Below are 24,608 nucleotides of genomic sequence, written 5' to 3'. Positions count from 1 at the left end.
TGTGGTGTACGGTAAAAGTTACGTTTCCTATTTTTGGACTTTTGAATTTGGCATCCCACAGCACAACATGACATGTTTGCTACTGCAACCTGTCTTTTTTTGCAACCGGTATGCACGGTTAAGCCCGTGTGATGTCATGTGACGTAGGTTGGTAATTCCCCTATTGTGTATTGACAAATTATAAAAAGTGTGTTATGAAAAAAATACATATGCATATGTATTCACACACACAAACACACAAATATAGTGATATATTTTACACTACTGCAAAACACAAATAAATGCATACGCAACACTATTAATTGTATTTTCCCAAAAAAGTAAGCATAAGTAAAACTATACTACAAATTTAAACATTTTCAACATTTCAATTTATATGCATTATGTGTACACTTCTCAATCCCATCATCAAATTTTTGTGGGCATGTCAGTAAACAATAAGGGTGTCACGATCCTCCAAATCCTCGATTCGATTACATTTTCGATTCTAAAGTCACGGTTCGATTCGATTTTTGATTATGAATAATTAATTAATAACAAATTAATTATTAGTAGCCTACCGTTTAAACTACCTGACCTGCATGGTCTTTGTTTTACCCATAAACAAATCATACAGTAAATGAATAAAGGTAAGTTACACACATAATCACCACCTGTCAATCACTTTTTCTGCGGGACTCGTGAATAGGCAGTGATCTGTGTCGTTATAATGGCGTCGGTAAAAAAGACGCACAACCAACAGGAACCAGCCAACAGCATCTGAGGTGTTTACTAAAATGACTACATTGATGTGTACAAGTGTGAAAGTGAAAGATTGAAGCAGTCTACTGATCCGCTGACTGCCTGGACCTGCTGTCTCGAGCGCATGACTGTGTGTGCGTCTGTGTGTGTGTCTGTGTGTGAATGAGTGTGTGTGGTCCCAACCCTAATACGTACATAGCAGAGCTTGCAAACTGTGTTGTCAACATAACTCTCTGGAAATCTAAAATACTTCTACACCGGCGACTTCATTGAAAGAGGAGAGGGATTAAAGGGTCACGAAACACCAAAACACATGTGTTGAGCTGTTGACAGTGGTATATGTGTCCCACACTGCTAAAAACACTATTAGGACACCTATATTTCACTAAAAAGTGTAAATTGGTTGTTTTTGCGTTATTTCAAGCAAATTCGTACTTCCGGTTTGAAACGAATTTTTGAAGCTGCGTCACGGTCATGACATAATAGAGTGTTTTCCAGCGTGCAGACTGGACGTCTGTGCCAGAGTGTGTCTTATTACGTCTTACAGTGTGCTGCATTAATGCATGAGTAAAGCTTGGTTCAAACCAATCAGCGCGCTCTATTGTGCAACTTCATTAATATTCATTACTGTCACAGTGCTTAGACGACAGAGACGCCACGTTGTGTTGGCAAAACAAGTGTGAAGTGTTGCTTTTATAGTTTGCTGCAGTGAAGTTTTGTTTTCATTTTCTCTCTGTGAGAGCTCAGACTCACGTGTGGATTAACAGTGTACGCGACGCTCGACAACAATAACTTACGTGTCTAAGGAGGATTATTGTTTACCTGAGAGCTGTTCTGATCTGCTAACGCTGAGATCCGGATTTGCTTGTAGTCTCCTCTAAATAAAGACGCAGCTCTAGTTGCTGGTGATTGTCCTGTCTCTACAGATTTGGTAAGTGAGCAGTGCTCTTTGTTTATTCAGTTCGTATTTTATTCGTATCAAACAAACTATTGAGTGTAAACAAGTTAGCACTAACAGTTACAACCAAACTATAACCTCGTGTAGGATTTTGTGACCGGAATAACACACTTTCTGACACTACCTGTCGTGTGCATGTAAGTTTCCGGGAAATGCTGAGTTTTTTTTTCTCTCATTCACCGTGCGGTATCAAACATTGCATAAAAATACACGCTTAGAGCAGCGCCTCGAATCAAATATCACGTTTGTCGGGAGGGACATGAATGAATTCCCTGAATGAAAGAGCCAAACTGCAGTTAAAGTCCACCATTTAATAATTCGGCAAATAATTCGACTACAGATGTCCATGTAAACACAGTCACATTGTCCGCTGTGGGTGTGTGTTTTGACTCTGAAATTCAGCGCGCCCAAATAGACACTCCCATACCAAGCCGCTTTTCTTCCTCCGACACTCCCCCCTAAACAGAGCTGGACACGCTCACTTTTCTGACTTTTTCCAAAGTAGAGGTGTGGAAACACCCTGCTGAAACGAGGGGGTTTCATGGCCCTTTAAGCTCTGTCGACGGGTCTCCTGTGTCTGCAGTTCAACAAACGTTTTTTTTCCCGCTTGGCAAGCCAAGCTGACGTGACATGGGGGCGTGGCAGCATCGACGATTCTATTTTTTGATTTGATAATCGAAACTGAGCATAAATTTCGATCGACACTGTGACGAGTCTCTTTGACCAACCCACTGATCGGCCGAAAGCGGGAAGGACAGAGACTCATCTGCTCAATTGGGAACACCTGTGTTCCCCTCTACAAAAAGCCAGCAGTGTTGGCTTGTGAAAGGCCGTGCTTTTGCTCCTGTTTGTTTTGTTTTGTTTCTTTTCAGCTTTGGTTAATCTTTGATTTGGCTTACCTAAAATGAGCACTTAATTATTCTTTAATGTTTAAATAAATACTTTTTGGTAACAAACCATCCAGTGTATGTCTTCCCTTTAATTTTGCCATTGCCTTTGAGCCGGGTCGTGACAACACCCTTCATAAACAATGGAAATTACTGAACAATATCTATTCCAGGGCACACCAGGAGCCACGTTACCTACATTTCCAATGGCCTGAGGGTGACTAACTTAACTCTAACTAAAATTTTAGAGTGAACAAACCCTTAAAACAGACCTTCAGCAGGACAGCAGCAGTTCCAGATGAGTACAGGCTGAAGTCCTTCACTGATCCCAGTTTACTACAGTAAAACAGCTGCTCTCCATCTGCAGAAAACCAGTGTATCAAATCAAATCAAATGCATTTATAAATCCACACATTCATCGACACCAGTTTTAAGGACTTTTCAAGCACCGTTTATTTTAAATCAAGGTAATTCATACCCCAGCATATGTAGAGCCATGAAAGTTCTTATTATACATAACATTCAGCCATTTACCTTCAGCTTAGTCTCTATTTCAAAGCAGAATGAACTGCCAACTTATCCAGCATATGTTTTATGCAGTGGATGCTCTTCCAGCAGCAACCAAGTACTGGGAAACACCCATGCACGTTCATACACTATGACCACTTTAGTTGATCACTATGACCAATTCAGTTAATCAATTCCCCTATAGCGCATGTGTTTGGACTATCGGGGAAACCGGAGCCCATGTTGGCATGGGTTTCCTCCAGGTGGAGAACATGCAAACTCCACACAGAAATGCCAACTGACACCTCCGTGAAGTTGGCACCCCATAAAAACAAATAATCCCCAAAACTATGCCATTCGTTTGTGCTACGTTTGTGCTGGTTTGTGCCGCAGAAACGAACGTTTGTGCTGGTTTGGGGTCTGAGATATTAAGCATTATTTTTTTGACCGTGTGACGTCACTTTCCACTCCATGTTGCACAAATGACTTCAAAACAGCACAGGTCGTTTGGGCTGGATTTGTGCTGGATTGTGCCGTTAAAACGAACACGGTATCTGTTTTGCTCTTTTAGATATAAGCTAAATATTTCGGGAGCCGTGACGTCACTCTCCATCCCATTTTCTCTAAATCGCACAAAACTGGTTTCTTTCGTTAGTGCTGGATTTCTGCTGGTTTGTGCCGTTAAAATAAACACTTTATCTATTTTCGTTGTTTAGATGTAATCAAAATATTTCGGGAGCCGTGACGTCACTCTCCACCCCATTTTCTCTAAATCGCGCAAAACTGGTTTCTTTCGTTAGTGCTGGATTTCTGCTGGTTTGTGCCGTAAAATAAACACTTTATCTATTTTCGTTGTTTAGATGTAATCAAAATATTTCGGGAGCCGTGACGTCACTCTCCACCCCATTTTCTCTAAATCGCGCAAAACTGGTTTCTTTCATTAGTGCTGGATTTCTGCTGGTTTGTGCCGTTAAAATAAACACTTTATCTATTTTCGTTGTTTAGATGTAATCAAAATATTTCGGGAGCCGTGACGTCACTCTCAACCCCATTTTCTCTAAATCGCGCAAAACTGGTTTCTTTCGTTAGTGCTGGATTTCTGCTGGTTTGTGCCGTTAAAATAAACACTTTATCTATTTTCGTTGTTTAGATGTAATCAAAATATTTCGGGAGCCGTGACGTCACTCTCCATCCCATTTTCTCTAAATCGCGCAAAACTGGTTTCTTTCGTTAGTGCTGGATTTGTGCCGTTAAAATAAACACTTTATCTATTTTCGTTGTTTAGATATAATCAAAATATTTCGGGAGCCGTGAGGTCATTCTCCACCCCAGGTTGTCTAAATCACATCAAACTGGTCTCATTTGTTTGTGCTCGATTTGTGCTGGTTTGTGGCGTTAAAATAAACACTTTACCTATTTTTATTGTTTAGATATTGCCTAATCAAAATATTTCGGGAGCCGTGACGTCACTCTCCACCCCAGGTTGTCTAAATCGCACAAAACAGGTGTCATCCATTAGTGCTGGATTTGTGCCGTTAATTATTATTATTATTATTATTATTTCCTTTATTTAGCCAGGAGATCACATTGAGATAGTACTGTCTCTTCTTCCAGTGAGACCTGGTCAAGATGGCAGCCAGCACATAAAGTTTCATATAAAAATCACAAACAATACCACAAAATTACAAAATCACCATTCTTAAAAACTTCAGCTCATAAAAAACAATTGCAGGTGTCCTTTAAAATGTTGTATAAAAGATGTTTAAAAGTACTCAGAGTCGGAAGAGTGTCAAGATTGAGCTGATTTTGCAGGTCATTCCAAGCCCTGGGAGCGTAAACGGAAAAAGCACGTTTGCCAAGTTCTGATAGTACCCTTGGAACTGTTAGACGAATACATCAACCAGATCCAGTGTGTTGGTTGTTGGTGTGAAATGTTAAATTAAAAATATAGGATGGTAATTTACTTAAAATAGCCTTTAAAATAAATAAGTACAGATGTAATTTTCTCCTTTGATATAAAGATAACCAGTCTAAGAAATCGTACAAAATACAGTGATGCATCCGTGAGTCTGCACCTGTGCCAAAGCGTATTGCTGCATGATAAACAGAATCTAATTTTCTTAATAGGGTAGCGGCTGCGTGCATATAAAGATGATCACCATAATCCATTATAGACAGAAATGTTAAAATAAACACTTTATCTGAGTTTATTGATTAGATATTGCCTAATCAAAACATTTCGGGAGCCGCGACGTCACTCAGCGCCCCATTATTTCCTCTAAAATGCACAAAACAGGTGACTTTCTTTTTCTAAATCGCGCAAAACTGGTTTGTTTCGTTAGTGCTGGATTTGTGCTGGTTTGTGCCGTTAAAATAAACACTTTATCTATTTTCTTTGTTTAGATATAATCAAAATATTTCGGGATCCGTGACGTCACTCTCCACCCCATTTTCTCTAAATCGCGCAAAACTGGTTTCTTTCGTTAGTGCTGGATTTGTGCCGGTTTATGCCATTAAAATAAACACTTTATCTGTTTGTATTGTTTAGATATTGCCTAATCAAAACACTTTGGGAGCCGCGATGTCACTCTATATCACACAAAACAGGTGTCATTCAATTGTGCCGTTAATAAACACTTTATCTGTTTTCCTTGTTTGGATATAACCAAAATATTTGGGGCTTCTGGGGCTTCTCGTTGTGAGTCCACTGTGCCAACCACTGAGCCACCGTGCCTCCCTACATAACATTTCCCTTACACCTAATAGTCATGTTAAAAATGTCAGAGTAATTTTGTCCAGAAAGAACTTTAATAAAATGTGTTGAATTCAATACTGGTAATATCCAAACACACTCATAATTATTGATAAAGTATGCATTATTTGTCATTGTATTGAAACATTTTTTAATGAATAATTTCTCCATTTGTTTTGTTGTGTATGTGACCGCAGCACAGTGCAGTTGTTGAAATGCCAACATAAACACATTTACTGTTTTTAATACTTAATTGAAGCACTTTCAAGAAGCTAAGTTTGTTTTTAAGTAATTTCCAGGCCTTGAATCCATAAGTCTGAAATGTAATTAAATTTAAATATGTTTCTGTGTTCAGCTGCTTTGACACAATCTACATAGTAAAAGCTCTATAGAAATAAACATTGATTGAATTGAATGTGTGCAGGAGTTTTCTGGATACCGAGATGCAGATCATCGCTGGTGTCAGGCAGAAGTCCAGCTTTCCTGTGGAAGTTGGGCAAGGACGTCACATCTGATTGGTCGAAGATCCTGGATCTCACATGCAGACTGCAGACATCCTGCCATTTACTGACTGAGAAAACACAAACACACGTTGAAAATACAACAAGATAACATTATTTATCCTGCTGTCAACTTTTTGTACAATATAATATAATAAAATATTGAATAAAATAATATTTGTATTTTATATTACATTTTTAAAAAAGCCCCGCCCATCAGAGACAATCCCTGCCTCATTAGCATATTAATTAATAGTATAATAGGACTTTAGTCTTGTTTTTGAATCTGCCACTATGCTGACACACAGGCTTTTGCAGCTCCGCCCTCTTCTGAAAAGAGCTCATTTGAATTTAAAGCGACAGCCACAATTAAGATCAAAACCTAAAAGGGTCAGCTTCTGAGAGTTAGAAACAATATCTGTGTGCTATTTTGAGCTGAAACTCCACACACACGCACGCACACACAAACACGATTCATTTTACATCCTGTAAAAAAGGGGCAGAATAGGTCATGTTTAAATCTAAGTATTTCTGTGCATCTGAACATTCCTTGAAATATTTGTAATAATGATGGTCAGCAAAACATAGAACACTTTTCTAGTGTTTTTGGAAATTTTAATAATAGAAATTGTGCAGACAAAACACAAAATCCAAAAATGTGTAGTTTTGCATGTGGTCTCCAAGTCTTCGTGAAACTGAAGCTGCTGCAGACCTTTACTTCAGTATGATGATGTATTTCTGACTGAAACTCAATATTGAGTGGGGGTTTTCTTTTAGCCCTGCCTCTCAGCAATCTAATTATTGGAGGGGCGTGGCTAAGAATATTTCAGCCAATGAAAGAACGACTGCCATTTCAAAGCAGAAGGTCAGATTGTGTTTTAAGATTACCAAAACAAACTGTTGATTTGAGTGTATTAACTAGCACAGTTGATTTTTTTTACATAAATAACTAAATATTAAAGGGCTGGTCCAGATAGTAATTTTAAGGCTTGGTTGTGTTAATAAGATGCAAAGAAATGCGTGCTTTCACTTGAAGGAAATCGCGTTATTTTTTCATATATCTCACTTTGATTATACACAGCTACCCAGCTAACATGATAAAAAACTGATCTATTTCCTAGTTCCTCTGAAAGGCCCGCCCTCAAGTGACTCTGATTGGTCATCGTCATAATGTGCTGCAATTCGCGGATCGGCTCCACGTCACGCACGTACAAGCATGCGCGTCTTGTGTAAACAGTCAGTCAACACGTGTCTGTAACGAGCAGAGATGTATAAAGTACTAGAGACCCATACTTAAGTAAAAGTACAAGTGCTTTATCAAAAATTGACTTGAGTAGAAGTAGAAGTGCTCTTTAAGCACCATACTTAAGTGGAAGTACAAAAGTATTCAACATTTTTTGTACTTAAGTATTGCAAGTAGTTTATTTCAAAATTTACTACTCAAGTACTGAAAGTAAAAGTACAAGTATTGTGTAATGTAGTTATTAAAGAAAGCAGTCAAAATACACTAATTGTTTTGTTTATTTTAAATATCTTTTTTGGGGTACTTGATTAAGCAGAACGAAAAGAAACATGGCTTATGATACTGTTTTTCTCTGTAAATAGTTTCTATGGTACAAGAGCTCACATCGTCAGGCCCTTTTACCAGAAAATGCCTTCACTGATGAGATAATTCAGCATGTTCACTCACATACATACTCTCTCTCTCTCTCTCTCTCTCACACACACACACACACTGCCCTGCACACACCTAAATGTACACTCTCTCCCCACTCTCACACATTCATACACTCTCACACACACAGTTCTCTCTCTATCTCTCTCTCTCTCACACACATTTTTGTGAATTGTGGGGACATTTCATAGGTTGCAATTGTTTTTACACTCTCTCTTACACACACACACAGATGCACACACAGGTACAATCACACTGTTGTTTTCTCTTACTCACACATTATTCACTCTCACTCACACACACACAAAGACACACTCAAACTTTGGGAGTTTTGAAGTTTGATTGGTTAATACCACAATAAACAGGAGTTCTGTCTTCTGGAAGCACTCGTGAAACTAAACTAAACAAGCAAACTAAATCCTGCTTCACTAATTCATTTGATTTTATTGTAAAAAAAAAAAAAAAACAGGAAAATGTGTATATTACTGTGTTAAATGAAAATCTGAAATATTTTATGGCTTATGGCTATGATTTAGTAATAATTGTTATTTATTTTTATCACATTTTTAATGAAATTGGTCTTACAGTTCATATTTTCTGTTGTATATTTATTAATTCTGGTACTTTTACCATAAACCAACATCTCAACCATTTGGTAGAGGCTAATTTTAGAAATAATGTGATGTGTTGAATAAAAATGCACTGATTGTGTTAACTAGCGACATTAGGAGTTAAGAAATGAAAATCAAAAAATTTCTATTGCTTTTGTCTTGGTGTGACAGTTAAAGGGTTTTTTGTAATAAAATTTTGTCCTTTAATACAGAAGTCAGATATACGAACTGTGCCCTTAATTTGACCTGCTCAAAGAAAACACACTTTCTGGATGTATCAAACAAAACTCATGCACAGAAGACAGTACAAGCATTTACAGCTAATAAACTCATGTCAATATTATCCCGCCTGCTTATTGAGCGCTGACAGCGGGTCTTACACGGCCTTGATTGGTTATTATCCTCAACAGAAAGGGCTTTAGAAATATAAGCGCTGTTCACCCATGGCGGGAAGAATACGCGGTTATCACAGGTAATAGACACAGTGGAGAAACCTTAATTGCACATGAGGCACGCTTATGTCTGGATCCACAGCTTTAACAGCTAAGAAGAGAGGAAAAGTTACCTTACAAACTGGCCCGCGGGTCAAATGTCCAAAGTGAGAGAGCGAGAGATAGGCAGAGGTGAAGTTTTACAACATTTCTCCCTAATAGTAAACTAGCGGCTGATATGCTGTGCCGCCTCGCCCTCGCGCCTCCGTCATTCGCCATAGTATTGCGACATCGCGCATAGGAGATAAATGACGTCATCACGTAATCACCGGGTATGACCTATTACTGAACTGATATCAATCATTTTGACACCCCTAGTAACGAGTAACGATGCAGCACATAAAAAATCTATCGGAGTAAAAGTATTAAACTCATGAAAAATATGTACTTAAGTAAAAGTGGAAGTAGGAGAAAAAAATAATACTCCAGTAAAGTACAGATACTGCCTTTTAGTACTTAAGTACAGTAGTGAAGTAGTTCTACTTCGTTACTATACATCTCTGGTAACGAGTGAAAATGGGATGCGGCTCCTTTAAGAGTTTGTGTGCCATTGTGTGTGTGTGTGTGTGTTTATACTATGAACTATCTGTAACACGAGAAGCGCATGTGCGCGGGACCGATATTTATTTTTCTATTTCTCTCATGGTCGGATTAAGTTATTTTCTGTGGTGACGCTGCTGACAGAATAAAGCACAAGATGTGGGATGAGACCTGTGTGAGCCTTGATTGATTTTTTTTGGTGCTACACTCCAGATAAGAGAGCATTGCTGTATTTTTATAACTCAATGCGTAACGTCTTTCACGCATATCCGGAATATGCCTGTGTAAGTAATATGAATCATCCACATATCTTTTGCGACTTCATTGTCTGAGATGTAAAACGCATGGAAAAGCTGCCGATAGTCAAACTGCCGTCTCACACAGAGAGAGACGCATATTCTGTGCGTGTCTGTGTTTACAGCAGTTTGACTGATAAATATGGATTTGTAGCTAAATTGTTGGCGGTGGCGAACATCATTTCCCGTAGTTTACATCTTTGATACAACATACCGTTAAGGCTAGACACTGTACATGTGATGATCAATATTAACAAATAAAAACACTTACAGGGCATGGCTCAGAGTTCACAGCGACCTCTTATTTTTTGTAGTCCCCAAAATTCGTTCATTGTAGGCTTTGCTAAGGTAACTCTGTAAAAACCAAGGTCTCCCTTTGCATTGAACTTTGAGCATTTGACATTCAGAGATGCTGTTTATGTTCACACAGCTACATTACACATCAACTAAAGTTTAAAATATGATATCATAGTGGACCACCCCTTAAAATATTAAATATAAACCTATAAATATTATTTTTAATTAATTTAATTAATTTTTTAATTAATTTAATTAATTTTTTAATATCTTTTTTTATTAGTCATTTAGTATCAAAATCACACATGTCCAGTTCGGCAGACAGAGTGAATGATCAGTGATGTATATTTCCCACCGTTCTCCAGCTCAGTCTCTGGTCTCTCCGCAGATCGGCTGCTCTCTGCATCATTCAAGCGTTTCGTGGGATCCTGACAAAATGTAGAGCCGCCCCACTCCTGACTGATCTCCAGGATAGGACTACAGTATACACACACAAAACACACATGAGATTTAAGAACAAGGCTTTCCATAACATGTGTTATAATGTACTGAATGAAACATGAAGTATTTGACTCTAGTTCACACAGAGTCAAAGTCTTGAGCTGAATTAAATGACAAATAAACATAAAAACTCAAACATTTTAGAAAGCGTCTAACAACCAGACACATGTTTACAATGAGAGTACACCACTTTTTTAGGACTTGAAAATAAATGCACATATCATCAGGGCCGGCCCTGTACATTTGGGTGCCCTAAGCTGAATCATTTTGGGGCCCTACCTTGCTCTAAATAGTGGAGTATTGCCATTGCAAACCAGCCCACAATGATTTTATTGCTTATTAAACACAATCAAAGAAACAGAAAAGTATAGCCTGATTTCTTCTATGTTAGAATGACCTGGATATTTTAAAACAGCACTGTTTATGTCAACTAGCAGCTTCAAAAATGAAGAATTAAACAATCTTTAATAAAGGGACTAGTGATTCCTTCTTTGTGTCCTCATGGAGTGTTTAAAACATTATAATATAATATAATATAATATAATATAATATTAATACAGCAAATAGATTAAAGATTCTATAAAGGTTTCTAGGTTGAGTTTTTATTTCTTTTATTTTTTATAAAATCCAAAAGCAAAAACCCTGAATTGAATGAAAATGAACAATAATTAGCCAAATGCATCACTTAATAATAAAATAAACATTTTGAACTCACTAAAAACAACAAAACAGTTAATATTAAAGGTGCAGTAGGTGATTGTCTTCAGAAACATGTGTTGTTGTGCTGGTTGAAAGTCTCTTCACAGTCCAATAGTAATGATTACAGTAAATGATCTAAATGTGTTTATATGTATTTTTATATTCTGGGTAAAGCATAAAACTAAAAAATGTTCATCCAATTAAATATTGTCTGACCGACATCTCCCATAATTCCGATAAGCAGCTTAGACTGTCTGTCAGCAAATGTAGATTCAGGCTGCTTTCACACCTGTGAATCGATTCAGTTGTTCCGAAACAGAGATTACAATTGTTACATTGTTGCTCTTTGCTCTTGGAGCGGTTCGCTTTCACACTGCAAAGTTTCTAATCGGACCAAAAGAGCTAAAACAAGTCACGTGCGAGTAAACTCTCCTCACATTGGTCAGAGTGTCAGGGTTTATTTTGCAGCGTCCCGCTCAGCTGTCAGGAGAGGTGGTGGTTTGGTGGTGATTGACAGGGTGCGCGCGCGTGACGTGTCTGAGGAGAGACACGGTGGGGAGGGGTGAGAAGGGTGCGCGACGATGCCTATTTGAGGACTGGGAGAAAGACGCGAGATTACCGGGAGATCATCACTCGTTTGCGAGCATCCGGAGACTCGCGAAACTTCCCGCCCTACTCATAATTCTCTCTTCATATAGTCGTAAGCCTATTACATATCCATAAAACACTGTGATATAACCGCGCTCGGATCGGATCGCTTTCTCACTGCAATCGAACCGCTCCAGGGTTCGTTTCAATCGAGTCGAGACCACCTCATTCAAGCGATCTCGGAGCGATTACTTTGGCGCGGAACAGAGCGCGATTGCCCTGTTCACATATGCCAAACGAACCGCGCTAACTGGGCAAACGAGACACGTTCTGAAACAAAAGTGTAGGTGTGAAAGCACCCTCAGACTACTGCGCATATGCTCACGCAGATCCGCCATTCGTGCGTGCCCGTCTGCATAAGCGGCCGCCTGATCACGAGACAGACCAAGAGACCTTAAAAACCTGAATCAATATTGAATCAATAAGCTGATGTAGATTGTGTTGTTATGAATGACTTATCTGCACAGACGTGTTGTTCAGCCACTGAAATCTCCCGGTGAAAGATTGATGTGATTATTTTCAGTTTCATAAGGTCCTTTTACAGCATTGATAATGTAGATTTATATTTAGTTCAACAACAAAACATCAGTAAATAGCGCTATTCCGCCTAACCTGCTTTACTGAGCTGAAGCTGCTTTTATATTTACATTGGGTCATTTATGATCAATGACAGCCTTCCTCTACTGTTTACCGCTACTCTGAATATTCGCTCTGAAATAGCATGTAAGTGTGGCTTAGTAATAAATGTAATTCCTGCACGCCGCTGGCTAAATACTAACTAACTGGCGAATGACATGAACTAGTGGGTTGTCTGTCTGCTGTTGTGACGATTTCAGGGGGTGTGGCTTTAAATCACAGTCCCTCCCCGCCGTCAAAAGATAATATGCTAAGTGGTTAGCAATTTGGCAGATCGCCTACTGCACCTTTAATGCAAAGATTGATCCATAAATGATCAAATCAATAAACAAATAATATAAAGTCAATATGAAAAATGTTAATTTAAAAAACATAAGAAAATGAGAAGCAATAATCTCTGGGTTAATGTTAATACCCCAAACAAACTTTATTATTCCCTTCAGTCTCCTTCCCTGTTCTTTACATTTGAGATGCAGGGTCCAGAGCTTATATTTAAACCATGATAAATTAAATTAGGACATCACTTTAATAAACATGTGCTAGGAAAAAATATTACCAGTGTGCAAAATATGTCAGTGAAAGACACTTCGGTAATGCATTTCAATAAAATGCATTTTAGACTAAATAAACTGGTCTGTAAAACCAGGACAAAATAAAATATTTCCTATAAGTAGACAACGATTATTATTTTTGATAAATGTTCTATGAGATTAACATTGTCTATAACATCATCATTAGCACTTAAAGGTGCGTGTGCATGTCTGTCAGCGTGCACGCCTAGATGAGTGACATGTGCACGCGAGACTGTCATTTGCGGCAAAATCAAATGCTGAATTGAAACTTTTTAAACTCCTGAATCAGTATTGGAGTAACTTTTGCACGCTGGAGGAAGGATGATACCACACCATGGCTGAAGTATTTCTGTTAGACAGGTAATGTTCTGTTTTAAAACTATATTAGTCACACAGAGCTGATGTAGAGTGTATTGTGTTGTGAATGGGTTCTATGCACAGACGTGTTGTCTCCCGGTGGAAGCTAGATGTGACTATTTTTAGTTTCATAAGGGAGCTTTTACAGCATCGATGATGTAGATTTACATTCAGTTTAACAACAAAACATCAGTAAATAGCGCTATTCCTGCTTGCTGAGCTGAAGTCACTTTTATATTCACATTGGGTCATTTCTGAACCAAGATAGCCTTTGACGCGCTCCCGATATTGTTTAGCGCTACTCTGAATATTTAGTCTGAAATAGCATGTAAGTGTGGCTTAGATATAAGTGAAATTCCCGCACGACGCCCGGCCAACCACTACATACACTTCTAACTTGCGAATGAACTGTGTTGTCTGCTGTTGTGTTGTGGTGAGCGCGCACGAGATTGTAAGAGGCGTAACTTTGAAACACTGTCCCTCCCTGCCGTCCAAAGCTAATATGCTATCAGATTAGCATTTTGGCAGATCACCTACTGCACCTTTAAAAGCAATGCTAAAAACATATTTTGGGCTCGTCTTTTCTCGTCATTTTCCCCTCAGTTTTTCTATGCCTGAAGGACAACGTTAGTTTTGCTTAATTTTCGAAGACCAATTTCCAAAATAAATCAGGAATATAAATGGGGCCTGCAATGAAGCAAAGGCCATGGTGGCCATGTCCGTCCACGGATTCAAGTTCTTGAGGTAACCGGTCAGTCTTGCAGGTTACCTTGGAGAAACAAACTCTACCACGAGAACACAGAATATAAAAAATGAGATGCTGCGAGCTTCCTGTTGATCACATGACCTTCACACGAAAACAATTTCAACTTTAAAAAAAAATTGACATTTTTTTTTTATTTATTGTCAGTGAAAATGTATAAATATTTAAGTATTAAAGCACTGTTAATAAGGATAATTTGTAATATGCAAATAAAAAATTTTCACCAAGGCAACGGCTCGGGTTGTGGGGCCCCCTAGTGGTAGCAGAATGCTTTATGGTTGTGAATGCTTTATTCACAAATCTTTTATGTGATATTTGCTGATAAATTTAATTCGCATTTTTAGATGGAAACACATCTACAGATCAGTCAGACTGAAGTACCTGAGCTTTTTCTCCTCTGGCGTTTCATTAATGTTTGCAGCTTTAGTGCTTTCAGGATCTGCTGGGCTCAGATTCTCCATCAGCCCCGTTTCTGGTGTTTTCTGCCTGTCGACTCCTGCAAACGGACTGGACGCGAGCTGAGCTGCGCGAGCAAATTCACACGTGTCATTTGGACTGCGGCACAGAGTCTTATTCCTGTGACCATTAATGATGGCTTCCTCTGAGCGAGAGATGGAGGCGTCCTGCAAACAAACACAACACCATTATAACCAGTGTTAGGGTAATGCATTACAGGTGACACCAGTTACATAATAATATTACTTAACTTAGATGTAGGTTAGACTGCTCCATTCAGCTGTTTTAGTTTCTGTTGTGTTTGACTATTTGGCGCCATCTAGTGTCTGAATAATGCACAAGTTAGTGTATACTCCATAAGCTGTTTTAGTTTCTGTTAGCTTTGTGTTTATGAGTGTTTGGCGCCATCTTGTGTCTGAATAAAGTGCAGGTTAGTGTATACTCCATCAGCTGTTTTAGTTTCTGTGGTGTTTGACTATTTATCTCCCTTTTGTGTCTGAATAAAGTGCAGGTTAGTGTATACTCCATCAGCTGTTTTAGTTTCTGTGGTGTTTGACTATTTATCTCCCTCTTGTGTCTGAATAAAGTGCAGGTTAGTGTATACTCCATCAGCTGTTTTAGTTTCTATGGTGTTTGACTATTTATCTCCCTCTTGTGTCTGAATAAAGTGCAGGTTAGTGTATACTCCGTCAGCTGTTTTAGTTACTGTCAGCTTTGTGTTTATGTGTTTATGTGATAGTGTTTATGTGATAGATTGCACTAGATTGCACTATCATGTTTTTCTCTTCTTCTTCATTCTTTTATATCACATTTTACCTGTTTTTATGTTTTGTTTTGTTTTTACGCATTTTTATTATTTGTTTTTATTTTTATTTTACTTGTTTCTTTTATTCTTGTTTATGTAAAGCACTTTGAATTGCCATTGTGTATGAAATGTGCTATATAAATAAACTTGCCTTGTCTTGCCTATGAGTGTTTGGTGCCATCAAGTGTCTGAATAATGCGCAGGTTAGTGTATACTCCTTCAGCTGTTTTAGTTTCTGTTGTGTTTGACTATTTGCTGCCATCTTGTGTCTGAATAATGCACAGGTTAGTGTATACTCCATCAGCTGTTTTAGTTTCTGTTGTGTTTGACTATTTGCTGCCATCTTGTGTCTGAATAATGCACAGGTTAGTGTATACCCCACCAGCGGTCTTAGATTTAGTCAGATTTGCATTTAATTATTAAATTAATAAACAATTTCGTTTCAGAAAAATGTGTGTGTAATTTTTATGTTTTGTGGCCTGTAGCCATGTAAAAAGCGGAGTAAAGTACATCCAGGATTGTTGTTTTCTCAAAATAAAGCCTTCAGTCTAATACAACAGCTACAGATAAATCTGATGGGCTTTATTCTTCTTATTACGAGCTCTGGAATCTACTTCATCCCTAACTTTGCATATGTCTAACTGAGATTGAGTCCTGAAGAAACAAAGATCTCACTTTGTCTGTGACCAGCTCTGCTTTAGACTTCGGGGCTTTCAGACTCAATGTGGGCAGCGTTAGAGATTTACGGTTTGTAGAAGAGGACCTGAAATGGAGAAAAAAAAAAAGACACATTTAATAATTTTAATAAAAAGAAATACACAATGGAAGAAAAAAATATTAAGGATAAAAGGAAAAATACAAAGAATGAAAATAAAAATGACAGATGAAGAAATAAAAGAACCACAGAAACAAATAAAATAAATGACACAATAATAACAGGAAAGAAAACTAAAATTAAAAACTAAAACGCAGAAAGAAGAAATCAAAAGTCAGCTGAGTGTTCTTACGTTTTGCTTGTCTGTGCATTATCCTCAAACATGGTGAAAGGCTTTCCTGTTCCTGTTTTCTGCAGTTTTGCATCACTTCCACCTGGAAACACAATAATCAATTATGAGCATCTGTGCTTTTTATTACATCCCTGTAAGAACTACAGTGCAATATTAGCAGATGACTAATGAAGATAACGTAAAAATGCATGAGAAAATAAATCCAGAACTCACTTTGATTCATATCGTCTTCTCGACTCACTGAAGTGCTACTAAAATCACACACACACACGCACACACATGCACATCAATAAAACAAATTAAATGCAAATATCTTAATCCAATCCCTGATTATAGAAAAAAGGCATGCAAATGAACAATTATTCAGCTATATATTGCTGTGTGTGAAAAGGTTCAATTAAGTTGCACTCTAAATAAAAGCAATGGCACGCAATAGAAGCAATATTTTCCATAATAAAAGAGCTTTTGTCCTAACAAACACCGGAAATTTATATTTTTGAAACGGCTTCTATTTCTCACAGCTGAACAACAGTAAACTGACAGTGATCAGCTCAGGTACAGCTCATGTGCTTTATTCAGTGTTAAAGGATCAGGACACCCTGGATAACTTTTTTTTTTATATTAACAGATTTGTGTGTGTTGAGCATCAGTTAAGACAATGTCAGCACCTGTCAGCTTTAATTGTGGGGAAAACTGGATAATTTTGAGCTTTTGTCAGCTCATTTCAGCTTCCGGGTTTAAAATGATTTTTGGGGCGGGATCAAAATCGGCGACGTAGCGCAGAACTGCAAGTGCAATGATGACGCGTCGGTTTCTCATTATTATTCATAGCGGAGTTTTCTTATCCTATGAGAAGAGCCGGCTGCTTAATTATTCATGAGACCTGCCAGACCTGCCAGAGTCAAGCCCGAGCTGTGAGACACGTCACGGACCCACAGCACGGCACACAGTATTTAGCCGTTCATGAAGGCTCATATGCGTTTGTTTCCATGATTCACGCCGTTTGTTGCTTTCCCCCGCGATCTTGTCAGGGCCGATCATACAGCAAAGCTGTGTGTGTGCTGCTAGCATTTTTGTTGGGAGAGCAGCACGAGAATTAGAGAATGGCGGACGCTGTCTTTCATCAGGAGTTCATTCACATTCAGACACATCACTGTGCTGCTGTGTTTGCCTAAATCCTCCAGATTACCAGCAGGGTTAATGGTTAAAATAGACAGGTCAGGAGACCTGCTGCACTGAGTCTGCTGGATACGGGGATTGAGGGAGAAGTCCCCATTAATACGGTTTACATGAACACACTTATCTTTATAATGATATAAATTGTGGTTATGTGTATATGAAATTACGAATAACAAATGTAGCAGGGCATTAAATCACTATTTATTTCTTTGCATTTTAACTTTGTAAACTATAAACTCATGCGTCTCCTCACGGTTTGTCTCATTTTGTGAGCTAGCTTCGTTCGCTCACGTTCTCCACTGCTGGCCACACCCACTCCTGCCCGATGCTCGCGGAGCTCCACGCCCATTAATCATGCATCTTTTGAAAAAATTCTAAAGTAGACTTTGACCGAAAGTGGGGGGTGTCATGGCCCTTTAAATGCTAATAATGCGAGTCTGAAAGCTGTTTTACATGACATTTATTGCCGTACTACTGAAAGCAGCAGCAGAAAGTTCACTTCAGATCTGGAGAATAAAATAAACCGTCTGAAACTGAACTTTAGAACTGTGACTGAGCGCAAACCAACACACGAATTGGTTTCACGGATTGATTTTAAGACCTTGATTTTAACTTTCAAAGTAGTGCATGGATTGGCACCCAGTTACATCTGCGACCTGGTGACCCTCACCACCCCAGCCCGCAGTCTTCGTTCTGCATCGGGGCTTACTTTGCATCAACCACGGTGTAAACTCAAGACCAGGGGTGGGACCAGGGGCTTTTTTACACAGGGCGCCTAAGCTCTGGAATGAACTCCCTATCAGCTTTAGGAATGCTGCCTCTCTGGATTGTTTTAAAAAACTTCTTAAGACTCACCTTTTTAGCATTGCTTTTAATTTAGGATGATTATTTTGTTGAACTTTTTTATCCTATGGTCTATATTTTTATTGTTTTGTTGCATCTTTTATTGTTGTGCTGTTTTGCTTGTATTGTTTTAGTATTTTGAGTGTGAGAAAAGCACATTACAAATAAAATTTATTATTATTATTACATATCAGTGATTTAGCATCTGCATTTAATCATGTTAAAGAGCTTTAATATGCATTCCTTAGATTATAAACACTATTGGAGTGCAGTGAGTGCACTGTTCTGTGCTTGTGAATGGCTGTATTTACACTTCTGTCATGCTTCGTCTGGTGCAAACAGCCAAATTGCTAATCACTGCGTATCTTGTCATGTAGCATGTTGTAAGGGCACTGGGTTACAATGTAACCTGCTCACCTAATGTTTAAGTTCAGAATATTTATATTATTTGCTAATTATTAACCTCATGTGGAACTCTGAATCTGAGTCTCATTTTGGAGTCTGCGACTGTCCACCGGAGGTCGCATTTCATTCACGGACGCACACTTTGAGAGCCTTCCTGACTGAATGAAATACTCTGTTTTCCACCAAGGCAACCCAAGGGGCTGGAATATTATTGGCTAAACTGGCAATGGGCAGGTTAAAGAGACTAAAACAGAGACAGCCGTTCCAGCACGTAACGCACATGTTCAAAGCAGAATATCTGACCTCAGCATTGTTTCTCAGACAAACAAGAATGTTTACTGCGCATGTTTCTGAAATATCTGCACACATATGATGTTTTATATGCTCTAAAAGAGTCAAACACTTACATACAGCGCATTTAAGGCATGTAATACATAAATGATTCACAAAAAAGGTGGGGAAAAGTCAAACGATTTGTTCAGAAACAGATTCAATCAGGGAAATTCAATCTGCTCAAGTTTTGTTTCAACTATTTTAAAAACACAATATTAGCCCCTTTCACACATACAGAGTTGTATGTGTGAACAGAACCTTTTAGAAAATGCCGGTAAATTCGTTCTGGCTATTTTCCTGAAAGAGAAGTTGTAACATTACCGGTAATTTGCCGGAATGCTGCGCTGTGTGAATGCAAAAGGAAGATTGCCGGAAAGAGTGCGTGCACGTCTAAAACGTGCTGACATGAGACGTCTGCTTTAGCCAATCAGAACAGTCAGACACGATCACGTCCGCGCGGTTTATGAGAATAAAAGCCTTTGAATATTTTCCCAGACGCATTTAGCTGCTAGAAATTAGGCAGATAACGTTTATATGTTCATCTTAATGCTAACTATGTAAATAATCATCGATAAGATGCTTATGATAAGCCGTTGTTTGTTTACCTTCAAGCTTTGCGTGTGCCTGTGAAACAGCCTGTGAGTGGCAGCTCACGCACATATTATGAACATCTCGACATGCGAAAGTGATCCTCCATATGTTTTCAGCGAAGTTGTTCACAATACTGATCATCCACAGAGTTTGTGATGTAGTCAAATGTTTACAAACACAAGCACAGCCGTTTACAGCTCATTTGTGGTTAATGATGTCAGAATTTACCAGTATTTTGGAATAGATGTGTGAATGCTCTTTTCTGGAAGAATTCCGTAACGTCCTCGCCTGTGTGAACAGCGCTTTTTTTTAATATACCGGTAAAGTCGTTCCGTAAATTTTCCAGATATTTACCGGTATCACTGTGTGAAAGGGGCTATTGTGTCCAAACTTTGAATGAACTGTTGTATAAAATAAATATTCCAATTTAGAAAAAATTTAACTCTCGCATGTGTGATATTACTTTATAAATATATATATATATATAAAAATCAGGATTTAATTTTTTGCTTTCATCAGTTCAAGGCTGCATATTTTGTTTAGTATAATTTTAGTACGTTTGGACTGTGAAAATGTGCTTTTGTTGTTGTTGTTTTCTTTAAGTTAGTGACATTCAATAAGAAATGATGAAATAATGAATCAATAAATGCATTAAAAATGTAACCAATTAATAAAAATGGTTCTTACATTTTGTTTGTCTGTGAATTTTCATCATAAATGGTGAAAGTTTTTGCTGTTTTCTGCAGTTTTGCGTCACTTCCACCTGGAACCAATCATCATATTCATGAGCATCTGTGCTTTTATTTCACCACTGAGCAATATCAGCAGCTGCACTAATCAAAATAATGTGAAAATGCATATTATACAAGTGAATCACTTGCAGAAACTCACTTTGATTTATTTCGTCCTCTCGACTCACCGAACTGCTACTGAATCACATCAGAAAATAAACAACAATTAATAAAACAAATTAAATAATAAATATATTAAACCAATCTCTGATTATATGCATACACAATAATAATTATTTTAAAAAGTAGTGCTGGTATCTTGCCTGGTTAACGCATGTAAAACAAACATGACACCAAAAACTGCCACTAGGTGGTGAAAAATCTGTTCAACTCAAATGATTTGTTCAAAACAGGTGATTCATTTGAAAATAAAACAAGTGACTGCAGGTGACTCAAATGATTTGTTCAGAAATAGATGGGGAAATATTCTGCTCAGGCCTTGTTTGGACTATTATCATTGGTAAAACTGAATAAATAAACAAATATAAACTCTGGAAAGTGAGTGACACAATAAACAGTGATGAAAGTAATCACTTTGATTAATATTGTCCTCTAAGCTTACTGAACTGCTACTGATTTACACAAACAACATCAATAAAACAAATAAATATAAATATTTTAAACCAATCCTTGACTACATGCATACACAATAACAGCACAATGAAAAAAACAACACTAATTTAAAACAATGGTGCTCGTATTTTGCCTGATTAAGGCATGTAAAACGTGATAATGGCACCAAAAACTCCCATTAGGTGGTGAAAAAACAGTTTTACTCAAATGATTTGTTCAATACAGGTGATTCATTTGAAAATAAGCAAATCAATGAATCATTTGCCTCAAATGATAAGTTCAGAAACAATGTTGATGCACAAATATTGTGCTTAGGCTTTGTTTGAACTATTATCATTGGTGAAACCGAAAAAATAAATAAATAAATTAATTAATTAAAAATAAATAAATAAATAAATTAATTAATTAATTAAAAAAATAAAAAATAAATAAGTAAATAATTAAATAAAAAATATAAAAAATAAATAATAATAATTATAATTATAAATAAATACTTAAATAAATAAATAAAAAATATAAATAAATAAATAAACATAAAAAATAAATAATAATAATAATAAAAAAAATAAAAAAATATAAAACCTGTGAGACAAAAAAATTGATTAACTAATGATAAAGAATGAATGAAAACACTATCAAAAAGAATTAACAAAGAAAATCAGTCTTACATTTTGTTCGTCTGTGTACTCTCATCATGAATGGTGAAAGGTTTTGCTGTTCTCTGCAGTTTTGCGTCACTTCCACCTTAAAAACACACAATCAGTCATCATATTCATGAGCATCTCTGCTTTTATTGCCTAATATCAAACAGCAGCAGCTGCACTAATCAAAATAATGTGAAAATGTATATTAAACAAAAGAATCACTTGCAGAAACTCACTTTGATTCATATCATCCTCTCGACTCACTGAACTGCTACTGAATCACACAGAGGAAAAAGCAACATCAATAAAACAAATGAAATATCTTAATCACTGATCTTTGCAAAGCATGCATAAATGAAAACAATAATTAACATTTCTGTGCTGGTCTCTTTCCTGGTTAAGGCGTGCAATACATAAACATGACACCAAATAATCAGTTTTATTCAAATGATTTGTTCAAAACGGGTGATTCATTTGGAAATAAGAGAAGTGGCTGCAGGTATGAATGAATCAATGAATCAATTGACTCAAATGATTCGTTCATAAACCAAATCACCAATCTGCTACTGAATCACAAAAGAGTGAAAAACATCTAAATCCGGGGTGGCCAATCCTGTTCCTGGAGATCTACCCTTCTGCAGATTTCAGTTGCAACCCTTATCAAACACCCCTGTCTGTAATTATCAAACGGATTTCAGGTCCTAATTAATTGGTTCAGGTGGGTTTGATCAGGGTAGGAGCTAAACTGTACAGGAAAGTAGATCTCCAGGAACAGGATTGGGCACCCCTGATCTAAATAAATCAACCTTTTCCCCCCTTAATCCAGCTCTTTATCACAGCAAAATATGCATGCACAATATAATGAAAAGTCAACACTAATTTACAGAGTGTGTTTTGTGCTGATATCATTTCTGATTTTCGATATACAGTTGAACTCAGTTTTACTCGCCCTCCTGAATATTTTTTCCCCCAATTTCTGTTTAACGGAGAGCAGAGTTTTTCGACACATCCCTAAACATAATAGTTTTACAAACTCATTTCAACTGTAATCTCGATTTGACGATGCAGATCCAGCTATGTGACTACTGCAGATGTAAACATTGCAATATCAATGTTGAAACGATATACTGTGCAGCTGTAAAGTGTAAGACAGATATTGCTTTATAAGATTTCGGATGCCTTATGAAAATTGTTCAAATTGCACAGCCTCATGGGTTATTTTCTGGTTGTAATCCTCAATAGCTGTAATAATAAAGCTTTAAAACGCCTTTTAAACATCAGCTGAAAACCCCCAGAGCTCACAGTAGGTTTGTTTAATGACAAATTATGGTTAAACCATACCTGTCAACCCTCCCGTTTTTCCCTGGATTCTGACGTATTTTACAGTTCTATCCCGTTTTCATCTCGTAAAGGTATTTTCCCGTATTTTCAGTCTTTCTCTGAACAGTCGAGCCTCCCTTTACGCAGCCCATACCACCGAACCACCAGGGGTCGCCCCTTGCTCTAAACACGGGTCTGTTCTGTGTTTTCGCTTTGTTTAGGAATGAAAACATGAAAACATTTATATATAAATATTAAAAACGGCGCGATTACATTTCCTTTTGATTACAGGTGCTGTCGCCCATCCTATACAATCCTCAAAACAGTCATATAATAGTGCATGTCTGTCAGCTAACGCGCTCAATAGTGATAAACAGACGCTGTTTCCCAAACGGATCTGGCTTTTGGGTGCGTCTTTAAACAGACATACACATAATTAATAATAATAACATCTAAAGATGTCGATTTTGGTAGGGTTTTTTTTAAACACAAGTAATTTTGTCTTAAATGAGCATAAAAATTGAGTAAAGCAGTCGAATGCTTTTATTATAACATTAGATGTGTGCATTTTTTAAAGTGACACCTCTTATTTAATGTAATAAAAAATCTAGGAATCCATTATTATGGTGGGCATATGCCTTATTTTCACATCCCAATGTTGACAGGTATGGGTTAAACCCTATTTTGCTGAGCAGAAATTCATGCTGGTTTTATTGAAAAACTGACCTGGAAACCGCACATCCTTCCTCCTGCTCACTGTATATCACAAACGGAGCAGATTTCACTGTATCAGCAGCAGATTCACATGAACCTGTAGGTCTCTGGATGGAAGAATTGGCCTCCTGGAGGAAATTCATATTATTAACATTATTGACACCGATTTTAAAAATATTTGAGGCTAAAGTGTGTCTGAAAGATAAATCAAAAGCAAAAAAAGCTTTCCTTATTTCGAGTTTGTGTTATGTTTTTAGTCAAAATATCTACAAACTCTTAAAATCAAGAAGCATTTACTAGAAAAAGTCAAACTTATTGTATTGCTTTGAGTCAAAACTAAGTGAGTTTTTACTTAAAACAAGCAAATAATCTGCCAATGGGGTAAACAAAATATTCTTGCTTTCGCTTTAAAATAACATATTAACCTTTATTAAACCAGGTGAGTCAATCGAGAACCAGTTCTCATTTACAATGACGACATGGCCAAGAGGCAACATAAAAAGCAGAAACAGTACA

The 24,608-nt window shown here is 37.4% G+C and overlaps 1 protein-coding gene and 2 long non-coding RNA genes across 26 annotated transcripts in view; 1 reads left to right on the top strand and 2 right to left on the bottom strand.

The window, feature by feature from the left end:
- LOC147839507 (uncharacterized) overlaps positions 1 to 24,608 on the bottom strand; it is a 519,823-nt gene that overhangs the window by 446,802 nt on the left and 48,413 nt on the right. The gene's annotated exons all lie outside the window — the stretch shown is intronic.
- The window catches only part of bub1ba (BUB1 mitotic checkpoint serine/threonine kinase Ba), a 42,597-nt gene that overhangs the window by 5,156 nt on the left and 12,833 nt on the right, over positions 1 to 24,608 (bottom strand). Inside the window, exons 5-16 of one of the 24 annotated variants that reach the window (XR_015518937.1) lie at positions 24,105 to 24,220; positions 22,295 to 22,332; positions 22,083 to 22,158; positions 20,942 to 20,979; positions 20,738 to 20,813; positions 16,913 to 16,950; positions 16,700 to 16,781; positions 16,368 to 16,455; positions 14,813 to 15,054; positions 10,611 to 10,732; positions 5,775 to 6,416; positions 2,859 to 3,398 (exon numbers count right to left, since the gene is read on the bottom strand). Coding sequence is in view for 23 of the 24 variants with exons in the window: in XM_087298775.1 (XP_087154901.1) it covers positions 2,859 to 2,947; positions 6,285 to 6,416; positions 10,611 to 10,732; positions 14,813 to 15,054; positions 16,368 to 16,455; positions 16,700 to 16,781; positions 16,913 to 16,950; positions 20,738 to 20,813; positions 20,942 to 20,979; positions 22,083 to 22,158; positions 22,295 to 22,332; positions 24,105 to 24,220 (1,137 nt within the window). In the remaining variant the exon portion in view is untranslated. Of the gene's footprint in view, positions 1 to 2,858; positions 3,399 to 5,774; positions 6,417 to 10,610; positions 10,733 to 14,573; positions 14,702 to 14,785; positions 15,055 to 16,367; positions 16,456 to 16,699; positions 16,782 to 16,912; positions 16,951 to 20,737; positions 20,814 to 20,941; positions 20,980 to 22,082; positions 22,159 to 22,294; positions 22,333 to 24,104; positions 24,221 to 24,608 lie in introns of those variants that run through there. The other 23 variants (XM_087298775.1, XM_087298778.1, XM_087298777.1 and 20 more) reach the window with 23 other exon arrangements.
- LOC147839505 (uncharacterized) overlaps positions 1,898 to 24,608 on the top strand; it is a 109,741-nt gene continuing 87,030 nt past the window's right edge. The window contains exon 1 of the long non-coding RNA XR_015519125.2: positions 1,898 to 2,208. This is a non-coding gene — a long non-coding RNA (uncharacterized LOC147839505). The remainder of the gene's footprint in view (positions 2,209 to 24,608) is intronic.

This window comes from Danio rerio, chromosome 20, assembly GCF_052040795.2.
Source record: "Danio rerio strain M-AB ecotype USA chromosome 20, GRCz13ab, whole genome shotgun sequence".
NCBI classification, from domain to species: Eukaryota; Metazoa; Chordata; class Actinopteri; order Cypriniformes; family Danionidae; genus Danio; species Danio rerio.
This window is presented reverse-complemented; position numbering and strand designations above follow the sequence as displayed.